General features: G+C 44.2%; 1 protein-coding gene across 3 annotated transcripts in view; it reads left to right on the top strand.

The window, feature by feature from the left end:
• Window positions 1-16,037, top strand: part of LOC110976401 (uncharacterized) — a 38,311-nt gene that overhangs the window by 9,344 nt on the left and 12,930 nt on the right. For all 3 annotated transcript variants that reach the window (XM_022229629.2, XM_022229628.2, XM_022229630.2), the window contains 10 exons: window positions 4,272-4,490; window positions 4,625-4,981; window positions 5,168-5,278; window positions 5,666-5,753; window positions 7,545-7,772; window positions 8,112-8,257; window positions 8,470-9,361; window positions 12,305-13,686; window positions 13,919-14,686; window positions 15,103-16,031. In XM_022229629.2, coding sequence (XP_022085321.2) covers window positions 4,272-4,490; window positions 4,625-4,981; window positions 5,168-5,278; window positions 5,666-5,753; window positions 7,545-7,772; window positions 8,112-8,257; window positions 8,470-9,361; window positions 12,305-13,686; window positions 13,919-14,686; window positions 15,103-16,031 — 5,120 coding nt within the window. The remainder of the gene's footprint in view (window positions 1-4,271; window positions 4,491-4,624; window positions 4,982-5,167; window positions 5,279-5,665; window positions 5,754-7,544; window positions 7,773-8,111; window positions 8,258-8,469; window positions 9,362-12,304; window positions 13,687-13,918; window positions 14,687-15,102; window positions 16,032-16,037) is intronic.

Below are 16,037 nucleotides of genomic sequence, written 5' to 3'. Positions count from 1 at the left end.
GGTGCAGGACGTTTACTCAGCAGAAGCTTGCCTGAATCACGAGGTATAGCAACAGTGCCTTGGTTGGAAGAATTCAAGTTGTTATGTTCACGTGAATTTAAAGAACTCAGTGTACCAGATTTTATTCAAATTAAACTCGCAAAAGGCTCGTTGTTTAGCGTGTACTCCTATCCTAGTCTTTGTACCTGTAACCTACACGGTAACTTAATGTGTTGTACGTATGCATGATAACTTTGGGCATGAAAAGTTAATTAACATTAACATACATGTAACTATTTTAGTTATAGAAATGTGCAGCACCCCTTTTTTGCTTGAAAGTTATTAACATTTGCTTCAGCGGCATGCATGCACTTCCACAACTTTTGCAATGTTATGAAAGTATCGAAAACAATGATACATTTCTCTGATCAGTACATGTAGGTAGACAGAGCTTAGGCCCAAGATTATAATGTTTTACTTGACACTTCCGTATGTACAGTACATGTACATGCGTTGTGTATAGCGCATAAACCTGTACACAGTGCTGATTGTACATGTGACAGCAAATGAAAATTGATATGAAAAAAAAAAATTGCCTATATTTATCTGAGTACTCCATGGATTTTCTGGGGCAAAATACAGGCATCCCAGAGTCTCTTTGTTTGGCCCATGATTTGGCAATGTCAGGCAGGGAAATTCCAGCAAAGTCTGATGGGCATTATTTACTGAAAAGCACACGTCACTCTTTACAGTAGAAGCATTGTACTGTCTGTCTACACATACTTCACTCCATGGTCTCAGTCACTTTAGCTCCATTGATAGAGTGTCCTTGATTTGACACAGAAATGACGTGGGTTACAGGTGAGTGTGTAACAGGTGACCTGTTCTAGCTTAAACCTTTTCAGAGGTGTCATTTTCCACAAACTCTTTACTGAAGGACGATTTTCTGAAAAGAACTCTTAATGTTTCAGTAACAAAACAATTACAAACAGTATTACAGGCCTTTTGAAATTCCACGAAGTGGTTTATGCCTATCCACTTTGCAGTTTGGCCTATGCAGTCAAATGAAAATTGCCCAAATTTGGACAATCGTGTAAAAGTTTCGAGCATTCATGGCAAGAGAAGTTCCCAGAAACCACACTCACGTCATATCATTAGACCAAAGCATGCACCCATTTCCATATAAGCCCAAGTTGTGAACTTGCCTACCTAGATGTAGTGAATGTTTCAAGAAAAAAGCCTACATTGTGTACCCTTGGAAAAAAAAATCAGAATAAAGGCTAGGCATACATGTAATTATGATGTGAATATTTCTATACAGCAAGGAAGGTGCATTTACAGCAATTTGTGTGCTTGAATGAAATATTCACTAGAAAGAAAACTATGTACCGGTAAATAGTGCCCGCACTATTTCCTTATCAAGTTGAAGTTCAAACACATAATTATACAGGCAGTATACATGTACATGTAGGTGGAAGGTGGCGTAACAATTATTGAATATATTGGCATGCGTCCATGCCAAGGTGGACTCTTACTGGTATGTTGTGTTGTCCAGATACCTGTAGAATCATGGTAAGCTGTGACCAGCACCGGTGTTGAAATTCCCCCACATAGGGAAAGATCATCTGTAGTGAACTATAGGTTGACCAACATGGCGGGAATGATGGATGGTTTGGACCATTCAGTTGACCATTTGGAGCTACATGTAGGCTGTTTGCGCGTGGTCACACCACTGGTTACAGGCCTCGATCTTGGGGGAAAAAGGGGCAGGCCACTTTGGCCTTGCCTTCATCAAATTTCAACAGGGCACCAGGCCAGCTCAAGGGGGCATCAAGGCCAATTATTTTGAAACCCTTGATTTACATTTTTTGACAACCAGTCATGTCATGAGTAAGCCTCTAATCTATTCAGTTCTTGTACACCATGCCACCCCCCTTCAATAAAAGGCGTTTATCATGCTGCTATTATTTGTCACATTCCCTGTATAAAATTGCAATGTTCTTTTTTAATTAATTTTTAATTAATTTAATTTTTAATTACAATCACCCGGACAATGTTTTCTTCCGAATAGATTTTTGTATCCCTTTCCCATTAGAATACAAGGATTCCTTACCCCCTTAAAATAAGTTTAAAATATAATAAATAGTGTTTATCCTTTTATTTAAATGAAATGGGGATCCTCTTAAAATGTTTACTGTGTGCTAAATGGCTCATGAAAACTCCGGTAAAGTCGGCATTGTGCGACTCGTAAGTCGGCCTTTTGATAAAAGTACCAATCATGTGTTGATGCATTTCCATTGATAATTTTTTAGTGGACCTTTATAAGCCGTTGTTTCGTTCAAGTCGGCATGTTCTCTCGGTTCCTTTTCCATAAAACCACAAAAAAATAAATCCTGGTATGAAGTGAGCTGTAAACAAACAGTCGAAGTAGAGTAGGCTTACATGTACATTGCGTGTGCAGGAGCGTGACCACATGGGGGTTTCCCCAATATTCGCATCAACTCCAGTACCCCCTCTAATGCATGCGCATGAGTTCTGTCCCTTTTTGGGGTCGCCCTATTGAACAAAGTTTTACTTAAGGCCAGCCCTAGATCCCGCATGCACACGCCGGTGCATGCCATGTGCTATGCGTGCTGGCATTATGTCAGTACAAACGACATGCACGGGTCGTCCTCAGTACAGAGTGATGATGAAAATCGAGGAAAAACTTACCTGAATCGACAACTGAGATAGAAATAAACCAGGGCGGATCAAAGCAATTAAACTGGTGCAATGAATTATAGGGATTGTATTAAGGCAGCACACCACGTAAGTCGGTAAGCAGTACATCGACATTTCGAAGTCATTATTTTTCGAGTCAAGACTGAGTGCCAACTTTGCCGGAGTTTACAAGTTTATGAATACTTCATCCCTACTTTTTCTGGAAAACAGGTTTTCAAGCTTCTGGCACTTTGAGCCCTCCCGTAATAATGCATCCTTTTAGCGTTTCTTTATACAATCGTGCAATGGCATGATTTTGAGATATGGCCTAACGAATGGTCAAAACTTATTCTTAACACAATAAGCGCTCGCCTGGTTTCCGACTTAGTTATGCAAATTTGCATTCAAAATATGCTGCTTACCAGTGCAGCTCTGATAATGATATCCAAGGCTGCGTTCACACGGTTACTCCCGATAACCCGAGTGTGGATGCGCGCGCATTACACTGGGGTCAGGAGTGTACTCCCCTGTGATGGGGAGTGTACTCTCGCTGACCCGAGGACGGTACTCCTGTCGTTCGTGCGCTCAGGATAGTACTCGGGTTAGCACGAGTAGCTCGCTCGAATGCAGCCCAAAAGGTTGAACTCGTCCCAATTCAGAATCGCACCGCATGCATTGGCTTACATGGTACCCTCTCATTACACATGCAGCCGGCTGCAAAGGGGAAGGGCATGCTGCCCAAGGTGGCCGTGACATGTGAGTTTTTTGGAAGGGCATTATGGCCAACTGGGAAGGGCACGCGGCCAATCGTAGCCATGGTAAAGATCGAGGCCTGTGGTTATCAACAGCAGATTAAATTTTTTTAGGGCAGAGGGAACCATTTGCATGAAGATAATTACCCATGATGTCATTGAGCATGTCCGCTGTGATAGTTACCGCCAACGGCAAAATGTAAGGATGAGATATGGCAAGATGCCCTTGTGTAACTGTTGAGTGCATGCGCATTGTTACAGAGCAGTTGACTAGTGATCAAACTGTACTTCAAGCCTGGACTTGACAACAAATGTAAGATATCATGAACACTTGTCAAATTTCTTAAAGTTAACTAGACAAACCAAAGGAAGATAGTCAAGACAGTCACACTGCATGCATGGGGGGGGTTGATGTTGTCTGTATACAAGTACTTTAAAGTACATGTACGTTGGTATGAAGGGTGACCTATATTGATCAGTGCTGAAACCAGTAAGTTTTCAAGAAATTGCGAAGTTGAAAGTCACCCCGTGAACAGACCTGTTCTGTCCTCCTTGAGGGCATGCAACAAATTGACAAAGATATGACAAATCACACAGAAGGGGAGTCATATTTATTTTATAAGGTTGAACTCAAGAACTGTTCTTAGAAAGTATTTTTTTGCTGATGTCATAGTCTAGGTTGTCTCTGCAGTACTAGCCAAAATTTGTATACATTCCGAGGTTTTTGTCCGCAAATAGGAAATATGCACCTGTTAGGAATCCACATGTACTATCCATATTAATAAGTAAGACCAGTGTTTCATTTGCCTGCATATATATGTTTTATTGTCCACTTTGCAGGGCCACTTTGTAACAATCCAGCCTACAGCTTGGACTGTCAGAATGGTGGGATCTGTTTGGAAGATGACATAGGCAACTCCACCTACTGCCAGTGTACAGGGCAATTTGAGGGTCTTCTCTGTGAGCGCAATAAAACCTTTGTTTGTAGCAGTGACACGTGCCTGAACAATGCGACTTGCCGAGCGACCGACACAGGTGTCCAATGTGAATGTGCACTAGGTATGGTACGGTTAGATTACCGCTGGTTTTCCATGCTGAATTGGCTTAATCATTTAGCTTCAATTTGGTTTGCCTTTAGATGGAGCTTTACACTAAGTTCATCTTCAAAGTTGATTTGTTGTGGAATCTCTCAGGTTTCAGTGGTGACGACTGCGGCATCAATATTGACGAGTGTGCTGTCCACCAGTGCCTGAACGGTGGCAGGTGCATTGATGGCATTGATGGCTACACCTGCAACTGCACAGGAACTGGCTACACTGGGGACCGGTGTTCACAACATGTTAACGAGTGTGACGTCCAACCTTGTCAGAACAACAGCACATGTGTGGACACGTCTGGCGGCTTTGTGTGTGTGTGCTCAGTTGGCTGGACAGGGAAGACCTGTGATACTGATGTTAACGAGTGCGAGTCATTCCCTTGCTTGAACGGTGCAACCTGTGTGAACTTGATCAATGCGGTATATGAGTGCCAATGTGTCCAAGGATTCAACGGTAAACATATTACTCTTTAACTTATGTCCAATTTTCATGTCAAAGTAAGATTTGACATAGGCAGTGTGAATCATGTCATATTTTAGCTAGTTTGCTGGCCTAGCTAATTCATGTAAAAGACCCAAGTAGCTCTGAACAGGTAGTTTTACAATTGTATCCATTGATATTGAGGCCTTTATTTTGAAGGTACCAACTGTGAGTTGAATATTGATGATTGTACCTCTGAAGCCTGCCCTCCAACCTTTGTCTGTGTTGATGGAGTTGATGCCTTCACCTGTGAATGCCCGCCTGGAAAAGGTACTATTTTCTGTTCAACTTCTGGATTTCCGTCATAATGTAATAATGGAATCCAAAACAACTAGTTTAATTTGGGGGGGGAGGTCAGTAGGTATAATTCATTTTTGATAAGTGTGTGAACTTACTATGCTCTCGACTCTGAAGCAATGGGAGACATTGAGACGCTTGGTGGCAACAAACATGCTGGTCCCTTTTACCAGTTCTGGGCAAGCTTGCATGATTCTGAGCATGTGCAGCACTGTGCAACAGGACCGGAGTTTCTGCTGTCTCCAGTCTCTCAAAAGTCGCCCATTGAGACAAGATGGCCATCTTTTTAATATGCTAACCAAATAGTATATTTTTAATATGATTAAATAATTCATTTTTTTAAATTCATTTGTTTTTTAGTTGTGAATGAATCTGGCTCTTGTGAGGACTTTGACGAGTGTTCGTTAAACCCATGTCTAAATGGAGAATGTGAAAATCTGGATAACAAGTAAGTGGAATCCAAATGAGGTGTGGTAGTTGGGGTGAACTGGGTTCCGAGATGTGGTAGTTAGGGTGAACTGGGTTTTGAGGTGTGGTAGTTGGAGTGAACTGGGTTCCGAGGTGTGGTAGTTGGGGTGAACTGGGTTCTGAGGTGTGGTAGTTGGGGTGAACTGGGTTTCGAGGTGTGGTTGTTGGGGTGAACTGGGTTTCGAGGTGTGGTTGTTGGGGTGAACTGGGTTCCGAGGTGTGGTTGTTGGGGTGAACTGGGTTCCGAGGTGTGGTAGTTGGGGTGAACTGGGTTTCGAGGTGTGGTAGTTGGGGTGAACTGGGTTCCGAGATGTGGTAGTTTGGGTGAACTGGGTTTCGAGGTGTGGTAGTTGGGGTGAACTGGGTTTCGAGGTGTGGTTGTTGGGGTGAACTGGGTTTCGAGGTGTGGTAGTTGGGGTGAACTGGGTTCCGAGATGTGGTAGTTAGGGTGAACTGGGTTTCGAGGTGTGGTAGTTGGGGTGAACTGGGGTCCGAGGTGGGGGAGTTGGGGTGAACTGGGTTTCGAGTGGTGGTTGTTGGGGTGAACTGGGTTTTGAGGTGTGGTAGTTGGAGTGAACTGGGTTCCGAGGTGTGGTAGTTGGGGTGAACTGGGTTCTGAGGTGTGGTAGTTGGGGTGAACTGGGTTAATGTGGGTTGTACTGTGCTAACCTTACATACGTAGTGTGGACTTGTGAACAAAAGATGTCCAAATGATGCAGGAAAGGAAGACGCTATGTGGACTTACACATGTCCACAGGACGTTTCCCTGTCTCTGAAAAGGAAGTTGGGAGGCATTTTGGGATAGGGGTCATCTGTTTTAAAAGGAAGAGGAAAAGTCAAGGAAACCAAAAAGCCAGCTGAAAATTGTGTTCAAAGTTTAAAAAAAAAATGAGCAATTTTATTGAATTTTCTTAACTTCACGAAAAGAATGTCCACACTCCGTATGGCTGACTTGGGTTGAGCAAGGCAAGCCTGGTTGATGTTAGCCGAGTAAGGTTGAGGCGACGCCGGGAGTATCTTTTGAAGATGGAATATTTTGGTTGGGCTAGGATGGCTGGCATGCAGGCTCAGGTCTGATGTGTGTTTGGTCAGTCTGGTTTGGGTTTGGGTTGGGTTAATAGTCTGGGGTATTTCAACCTAGCATGGGATTTAGTTGATTGCTAGATTGCATGGCGTGTCAGCTGGTTGAACTGAGCTTAGCTAGGCTGGATTAGGCTGGGCCAAGCTGGAATGGACTTGGCAAAGCAAGGCATTGGCCAGCCAGTTGGGCCAGGCTGGAATGGACAAGGCGTTGGCCAGCCAATTCAGCCAGTTGGGCCAGGCTGGAATGGACTTGGCAAGGCATTGGCCAGCCAGTTGGGCCAGGCCGGAATGGACTAGACAAGGCATTGGCCAGCCAGTTGGGCCAGGCCAGAATGGACTAGGCAAGGCATTGGCCAGCCAGTTGGGCCCGGCCAGAATGGACTAGGCAAGGCATTGGCCAGGCTGGAATGGACTTGGCAAGGCATTGGCCAGCCAGTTGGGACAGGCTGGAATGGACTAGGCAAGGCATTGGCCAGCCAGTTGGGCCCGGCCAGAATGGACTAGGCAAGGCATTGGCCAGTCAGTTGGGCCAGGCTGGAATGGACTAGGCAAGGCATTGGCCAGCCAGTTGGGCCAGGCTGGAATGGACAAGGCAAGGCATTGGCCAGCCAGTTGTAGAGGTCACACAGACTTTCTTGATTCCATTTCAACTTGTTGCTTTTCCCCTTGCTTTTTTTTTCTCCTTCAGTTATCAGTGTACCTGTTCTCCTGGATTTAACGGCACCAACTGTGAAATGAACATTGATGAGTGCGATCCCGACCCCTGTCTGATGAATTCCACCTGCGTTGATGGTATTAATGGCTTCAACTGCACCTGTCTGCCAGGGTATAATGGGGAACTCTGCAACGTGGATATTGATGAATGTTTACTTCTTCCATGCTTGAATAGTGCAACCTGTGTGGATGGAGTCAACAGGTACCAATACAAACTCGTATTAGCCAGGAATATTTATATTTGTACCACCATCGCAAAAGTTTCCATCATTTAAATTCAACTTTGGGCATTATGGAGGATTTTGTACATCATAAGAAGTTCTTGGTCTTTTCTGTTCACTGGCACTGGAAAATGATATTTTAAAATTTGCTGTCATTTTGGAGAAAATGAGATATTGGAGGTATTTCTATGCTGTCATGGTCACGAGGCTTATACCTATTGTATTGTTTTGAAAATTCTTTCTCATAGTTATTTGTTTGACCATACACAAATTGAATAATTTTCTGTTTTCATTTTTCTTTTCTGATGATCATTTCCCAGCTTCACTTGTGAATGTGTGCCTGGTTTTGAAGGTGAAAGATGTGAGAATAACACCAATGATTGTCTCCCAAATCCATGTCTGAACGGAGCCACTTGTGTTGATGAGGTGAATGACTATACTTGTAACTGCATCCCCGGCTTTACTGGTAAGATACTCCGTTAATGCATCGTTAATTAGCCATGTATTTTTATCAGATCAAGTATTTTTTTCCTAACAGTTGATTTGTAGATCTTACCAGCCATCAACTTAAGATGAAATGATTGATTTTTGCTAGGTGTGTGTTTTGATTTCTGTTGGTTGTTGTCTAGTGCCTGTACTGTATGTTTCTCTCATTATCTCGCTCTCTGATTTGACCAGACAAGAACTGTTCAACGGACATCGATGAGTGCCAGTCTAATCAGTGTCAGAACAGTGGTACCTGTGTAGATCTTGTGAATGGGTACCAGTGCAATTGTACCATCGATTACGTCGGAGAGATGTGTGAAACGCTGTACGATGCCTGTGACATCAGGAAACCGTGCCAAAACGGCGCCACGTGCACCACACCTCCATTGCCGTCACAGGAGTACACCTGCACGTGTGTGCCTGGCTTCAATGGCACCAACTGCGAGATCAATATTGATGACTGCTTGGGTCACGACTGTAATGCAACATTGGGCCTGGTGTGCTTTGATGAGGTCAATGGGTACCGCTGTGCATGCCCAGTGGGCTTTGAGGGCCCTGTCTGCGCTGATGATATCAACGAGTGCGCAGAGAACCCCTGTGGGAATAACGGGACGTGTAATGATTATATAGGTTTCTACAACTGCACCTGTGCTTCTGGCTTTGCTGGGGTAAATTGTGAAGAAGACATCGACGAGTGTAACTCCAACCCTTGCTTAAATGGAGTTTGTTTTGATGATATTAATAGTTATCAGTGTTACTGCCGTCCGGGATATTCTGGTGATAACTGCGAAGTAACCCTCAATGAGTGTGACTCTGATCCCTGCTTCAATGGTGCTACATGCATTGATAAACTGAACGATGTCGAGTGCAATTGTGTACCTGGCTACACAGGGTCCCGATGTGAGATCAACATCGATGAGTGTGATCCAATGCCCTGTAAGAATAACTCCACCTGCGAAGATGGCATTAACGAGTTCACATGCAACTGTGCACCGGGCTATAACGGCACTCTCTGTGAGATAGACATTGATGAATGTGCAGTCAACCCATGTAATCTTGGAAGTTGCATCGACGGAATTAACAAGTGAGTAGAGATGCCATTCATGCATGGCTGCCATGTTGCAGGTCAGTGCTTTTGTTCTAGAGTATGCACAAAAGAGGTTTCACTGCAGAACAAAAGAACTTCCCTGCAAAATGGCTGCTACGCAAAGCCTCTGTTGATTCTCTTGGAGGCCTTTAACGCAGAAGCTGCTCTGGCGATTTGTGACTCATTTCGTTGTGTCACATACGTCTGACAATGCTGAAATAAGATGGATCTTGAAATTTACTGATTAGGTACAAGTACATGAGTACATGTAACCCTGTCCTAGTACAAGAAATAGATTCTTCTACTATCCAGACCGGTGAACAAATGTATGTTTGTATTGATTATAGGCCAATATGTTTGAAATCACACAGATTTGGTTTTATTGAATAAAGGTGCAAAATACAAGCAGAAAAGTTTTTTTGGCCTTGTAAGTATCTTGAAAGTAGATTGGTCAATTAAAGGTGTGCACTAAAATATCATATTCAGCAGTGGTGTAATATTAACCCTAACAGTCCTGAATCCTCCAATATTAATATGATTTTGCACACACCCTGGGGAGTTAGGGTTAATAACCACACAAATGACTTCTGATATGACCAATTAAATTGTAGTCTAGATCACAATAGCCATTTCTCAAACCTTAAATTTGCCTCTACATGTATGTCATGTACGTTTGGCTTTATTACTGGCTCTTGAACCACAGAGGAATCCACCAAAATACCCAGACATGTAGCCGAGTGTAGGCCTATCACAAAATATTGGCACACATTTTATATAACTTGCACATAGAAGGGGAAGGACGTAAGGTCAGTGAACTTGAGCCTGAAGATGGAGATGATGGTGTGAGAAATAAGAAATTTAAGAAAGGGACTGTGGCTGCCTCCTTTGTTTCATCATCATGAACCTGTTTATGTATGTCGTTAGTCAGTATTTGCTGTCTCATCTCATTCCTTATACTCAAATCATCCTCTTGCATTTTCCTGCCTGACGCTTGATCAATTCTGTTTACTGTGCTTTTTGCATTCAGTAGCTTTTCATCAGCAGGTTGTCGGTGGTGAGTTGTGCTTCAGCAGTCTTTCCATGTTGCCAGTTCAGTGATGTTTAGAGTCTGTGACACGTCTTGTTTCTCTGTCTGTTTGTTTGGCAATCTTTGTTTGGATTGATCTCTTTTTGAAGATGTGTGGCTCCAAAAGGAGTCCCACACATGCTCACAAAGAGATTGATCTGTCAATCTGCAAACCACTTGCTGTTCAGATCTTACCCACCATGCAAACCTTCAGATCTTACCCACCATGCAAGCCTTCAGATCTTACCCACCATGCAAACCTTCAGATCTTACCCACCATGCAAACCTTCAGATCTTACCCACCATGCAAGCCTTCAGATCTTACCCACCATGCAAACCTTCAGATCTTACCCACCATGCAAACCTTCAGATCTTACCCACCATGCAAACCTTCAGATCTTACCCACCATGCAAACCTTCAGATCTTACCCACCATGCAAACCTTCAGATCTTACCCACCATGCAAACCTTCAGATCTTACCCACCCTGCAAACCTTCAGATCTTACCCACCATGCAAACCTTCAGATCTTACCCACCATGCAAACCTTCAGATCTTAGTAACCCTCTTGTTCTTCCAGGGTCTTTTCCACGTAGACAGTTTAGTCCAGTTTAGTTTGAGATACTTGTCTTATTCCATCATTTTCTTTTTCTTCCAGTGTCTTTTTTATATTGACAGTTCAGTCATGCTTCAAGTCTGTGACACGTCTTAAGGCGCCTTTCGATGTGTCCGTCAAGACTTGTGCCAAGCATTCCGTATCCGTCAAAATCGCTCCCGCAGCTACATGTATTTTGACGGCCGAACGCAATGCACACGTGTGTTTTATGTTGATTTTTGTGTCCGTGAAAGTGAAACACATTAACTTGTCATATACGCAACGCACCCAAAAAGTACACATGGAAAGGCGCCTTTATTCTGCCATTGTCTTGATCTTCCAGTGTCTTTTCCATGTTGACCGTTTAGTGATGCTTGTCTGTCTGTGATTCTTATGCTGCCACCTTCTTAGGCTGTCCAAATCTGTTGTCTACAGCTAGGGCTAGGTCTTCACTCCATTGGAAATACATGGGGATGCTCTCTTCAGCCATAGCCCTGTATGGAAGTCCGTTTGAGACACAGCCTTATTCTGGTGGGGTCTGTGAGCATTTTTGTATACTGTTTACCAGTGGTTTTGGACAGCATTTGAAAACAGGGTGTCTGTGTATCAGGAAGGAAAACTGACCACAGTTAAATGTTCATGGATTTGTGTAACCAAGTATTAAGGTGTTCCAGGTGGTCTACTACATGTAGGTGCCCCAAAGATGTTCAGATGCCCCTCCAGATACAACTTTTGCACTTTACGATTTAGTGTTGAATGTTAAGTTGATTTGTGTCGTCGTTTCAATGGATACATGAAGTCGTAAAGCACTGGTAGTTACACCTACATGTATGGTGTCAGTACATTTACATTTGGCTAAACATGTGCATGTGTACGTTGATACTGTTGAATTTTATCCAAGTTTTTTTGACTTGGTATTAAATCTTATTTGTTTTAAATGTTTATCTGTTGTAACTGAATGTTATTACACTCAATGTACATTGTACAGTTCAGCTGAACAGAATTGCATGTACTTGAAAGAACATATACATGTACGTATGGTGTTTGTGTTTATTACTGTTCTGCAATAAAGTATCATACTTAAGCATGGTTTTAGTCAAAAAGGTTAACAAGGACAGTTATCGTACCAGTAATTATATATAATACTAACATCCCAATTTCTCACGTCTTTACTTGGCCTATTGTAGTCTTGAATTCTGCTTTTGCATGTTGGAGTGGGTTTGAAAGAACAGGTGTTATGATTTGATTGATTACGTTATCTTTTTGTCTATTCCGCTCAGCTATACTTGCAATTGCAGTTTCACTGGATTCTTTGGACCCCAGTGTGAGTATAACATCGATGACTGTGCACCAAATCCATGCTTGAACAATGCCACCTGTCAGGATCTTATCAAGGATTACAACTGTAGCTGTTGGCAAGGTTATGAGGGTAAAGACTGCTCCGAAGACATCAATGAGTGTCTTGACCCTCCGCCTTGCTTGAATGGCGGCATGTGCTATCAACGATCCAATCAGAGCCTGTACAATGGAAACCACCCCTTGTTTCCTGGAGAGTTCAGTTATGCCAACGCCAGCGGGTTTGTGTGCCAGTGTGCTCCGGGTTACGAGGGTGAGACCTGTAGCATTGATATTGACGAATGCGCAGTGGACCCCTGCGCAAATAACGGCACCTGCGTTGACGGCGTGAACAGCTACACCTGTACTTGTGCCGGTGGATGGGAAGGCTTGAACTGCACAATTGAGATCGATGAATGTCTCCCAGAGCCCTGTAAGAACGGGGCTACCTGCATTGATCTGATCGACGATTATGAATGCACCTGCACAGAGGAATATGCAGGAAGAAACTGCACCGAGTTACTGACAGGCTGCGTGAACAACACCTGCCTAAATGGTGCCACCTGTATACCTTCCTATGATGAGACAACAGATACTCATAGTTTCACTTGCCAATGCGCGGCTGGTTACACTGGTAATTCCTGCCAGACGGACACGTCCGTGTCATTTGAAAATGAATCGTACCTTGAAGATCGTAGTACCTTTGATCATACTACTCTGGATTACTCTTTGGCTCTTCAGACAACCCTACCGAATGGAATTCTGCTTTACTCTGGCCAGAGTCCAAGTAATAGGTTCTTCTTACTGGAGATGTTTAATGGGGACTTGTTTTTGAAATACACATCAGGTGGTGTGACAGTAGAAATTAATGATTTTGGACAGGAAATCAACGATGGTGTCTACCGCACAGTGAGAGTCGTCGTTACTGCCGAAACCATTTCTTTATCTGTGACGGTACCCCAATCCCGCCGTGCTCGCAGAACGGCAACCTGTGCTGGCGGAGTCTGTGAACAAACAATTAATATTCCAACCGGTACCCAAGTTAGATTTGGCTACATGTATATCGGGGGTGTTCCTGATTCTATTTCAGGAGCTTTCTTCTATTCTCAATCAGAAGAATTCTTCACGGGTTGCATGCGCGACATCCAGAACGAGGGAGCTTATGTTATGCCGCCCAACACCAGGGCAGCCGTTGCTCCGTCTGGGTGTACCAGGGTTGTTCAGTGCCCTGCTGATCGGTGCAACTACCGTGGTGTTTGCACAGATCTCTGGACTACCTTCAGGTGTGACTGCGACATTGGCTACGCTGGAACCACTTGCAATGAAAGTAAGTATAATCTCCGAGGTGCAAATGCATTGCTAGCCACTTCAGTCGGGTAGCTGCTCCTGATTCTTGATGCAGTTTTAGCTGCATTGTACCTTGCACGTTGTTACTAAAACTTTGAATGTTAAAATTGGAACAACCATAAAAAGTATCATGTGAAATGTGTTCTTTACAATACTGTACATCCTTTCTTTCAATCATCATCAATTTTATTTTTTCCTCTTTCAAATTGCAGGTTTCATTCCTGCTACATTCCGATTTGAGGATGCCCCAGAGAGCTATGCAGAATTCACTGTTGATGACACCCTGTCTAGTTCCTCAAGTGCCGTCAGATTGGCTTTCCGAACCCGCGCACCTGATGGTTTGATCTTCTTCACCAGAGACGTATTCAGCAACAGCCACATCACAATTGAGGTGGTGGACGAAACACTGACTGTCACGGCATCTCGGAACAGCAGCCTTACCTCAGTAATCTTAGGCCAGGGACTGTCCAATGGCCAATACCACTTTGTTTCAGTGACAGCCGATCAAACTGAACTCAGGGTAATCCTCAACCCTGGGGAGTCTGAACTTACAGACACCAAAGCGTTAATGAGTGGAGATCCAGATTTTGTGGATTTCAGTGTTGGCGGAGTGGCTGATTTTACAGCCCTTGATCCAGACGCCATCGTGTCTGACACCTACTTCAAGGGTTGCTTGTGGGACGTCAAGGTTAACAACTACTCCCTCCAGTTTGAGCCCCTAAGCCTTCCCGATTTCCCCATCCCCTCCTTTCCCATGACTACCAACGCCAGCGTCCTGATCAACGACTGTCAGAGTGACGATACCTGTGCCGATTTGCCGTGTGAAAACGGAGGGACCTGTGAGGTAACCTGGAATGACTTCAAGTGCCACTGCCCATCAGGTTTTGGTGGTAAGAACTGTTCGGAGTTGACCATCTGCGCGAAAGAAAATGTTTGCCCTCCTGAGGCTGAGTGCAAAGACCTCCCAGACGGACATGAATGTGAGTAGACTATTTCAGCTCGCTATTAAAGTTTGGACCACTTATCCGTTAGAAAAAATGCTGCAAGTTTCAAGCATTCGATGTACCTGAAGTTTGAAGCTGAATCTCAGAATTTGAAAAGACTTATTTCTGATGGGGAACTTAGCATTCATGTACTTCATGTGGGTATTGGGTGCAGTGGGTCAAAAAAAAAGGCTGAAAATTTTGGTCACTTCCTCAACACTGGGAAATTGTTGGATGTTATTGTTCTTTAGTCTTCTTGAAGTATCTCATGGATGAAGTATTTGTTCAGAGATTCTTATTCTGTATGTTTCTGACATGTTCCTGCCTCTTAAACTCATTGAAGAACCCTCCTACTGACACTGTAACAATTCATACCATGTTTCACTGGAGCCTTGTCTTCCTCCCCTGGGCAGGTGTGGTGGACGCCACGTTCAACGGCATCTCCAGCTTGGTCACGTACACCTCCAACATCAGTCAGTCCACCGTCCTTAACTCCATCACCCTAAGAGCTCGCACCCGCAGCGATGCCGGTATCATCTACCACTCCTCCAACAACCTCACCAATTACTTTGTCACCTTGTACCTGGACCAGGGCAAACCTGCCCTTCGCTTCAACCTTGGCCAGACCGGAGACATAGTGGAGTTGGTGTCACGGGTCAGCATCAAGGACGGTTCTTGGCATGACATCAAAGTCGAATTCTCCACTGCCCAGGTAGAAATCTCTGTCGATCAAATATCAGAAACTATTGCAAGTGATATTCAGTCAGATTTCCTAGCCTCTGTCATCACATCAGAGGGGAGTTCTCCAGTGCACGTAGCGGGAACAACCATGGTCAACAATGATTACTTCATCAACTACAACCACTTCAAAGGCTGCCTGGATGAAGTGCGAGTGGGCGGCATCCTTCTCCCGTTCTATAGCCGAGATACCATCAACTCCACTAGTGAGGAGCAGTTTGAGGCCACCATCGTCAACGTCGCGACACCTTGCATGAGTGAGCCAGGTGTCTGCGACTCCCACTTTTGCAGCAACTCGGGCACCTGCCTGGATGTGTGGAATGACGCTGAGTGCCAGTGTGCACCCGGCTTCACAGGCGACAGGTGCCAAATTGACATAAATGAGTGCATGGCCAACCCCTGCGTGATGGGATCCACCTGTCGGGATGAGATTAACAATTACACCTGTTTATGTCTACCTGGGTATGAGGGGCGTAACTGTGACACCGAAACCAACGAGTGCGATCCAAGTCCCTGTTTACAGGGTTCAGTGTGCTATGACGGTGTTGATTTCTTCAACTGTACTTGCCTGGATGGTTACACTGGTACCTTGTGTGACGTTTTGGTAAGG

The sequence above is a fragment of the Acanthaster planci genome, linkage group LG11, assembly GCF_054643075.1.
Source record: "Acanthaster planci isolate LZ-2023a linkage group LG11, COTS_SCS, whole genome shotgun sequence".
Classification (NCBI taxonomy): Eukaryota; Metazoa; Echinodermata; class Asteroidea; order Valvatida; family Acanthasteridae; genus Acanthaster; species Acanthaster planci.
Note: the sequence above shows the minus strand (reverse complement) of the source record. Positions and strands in the feature narration are given on the sequence as shown.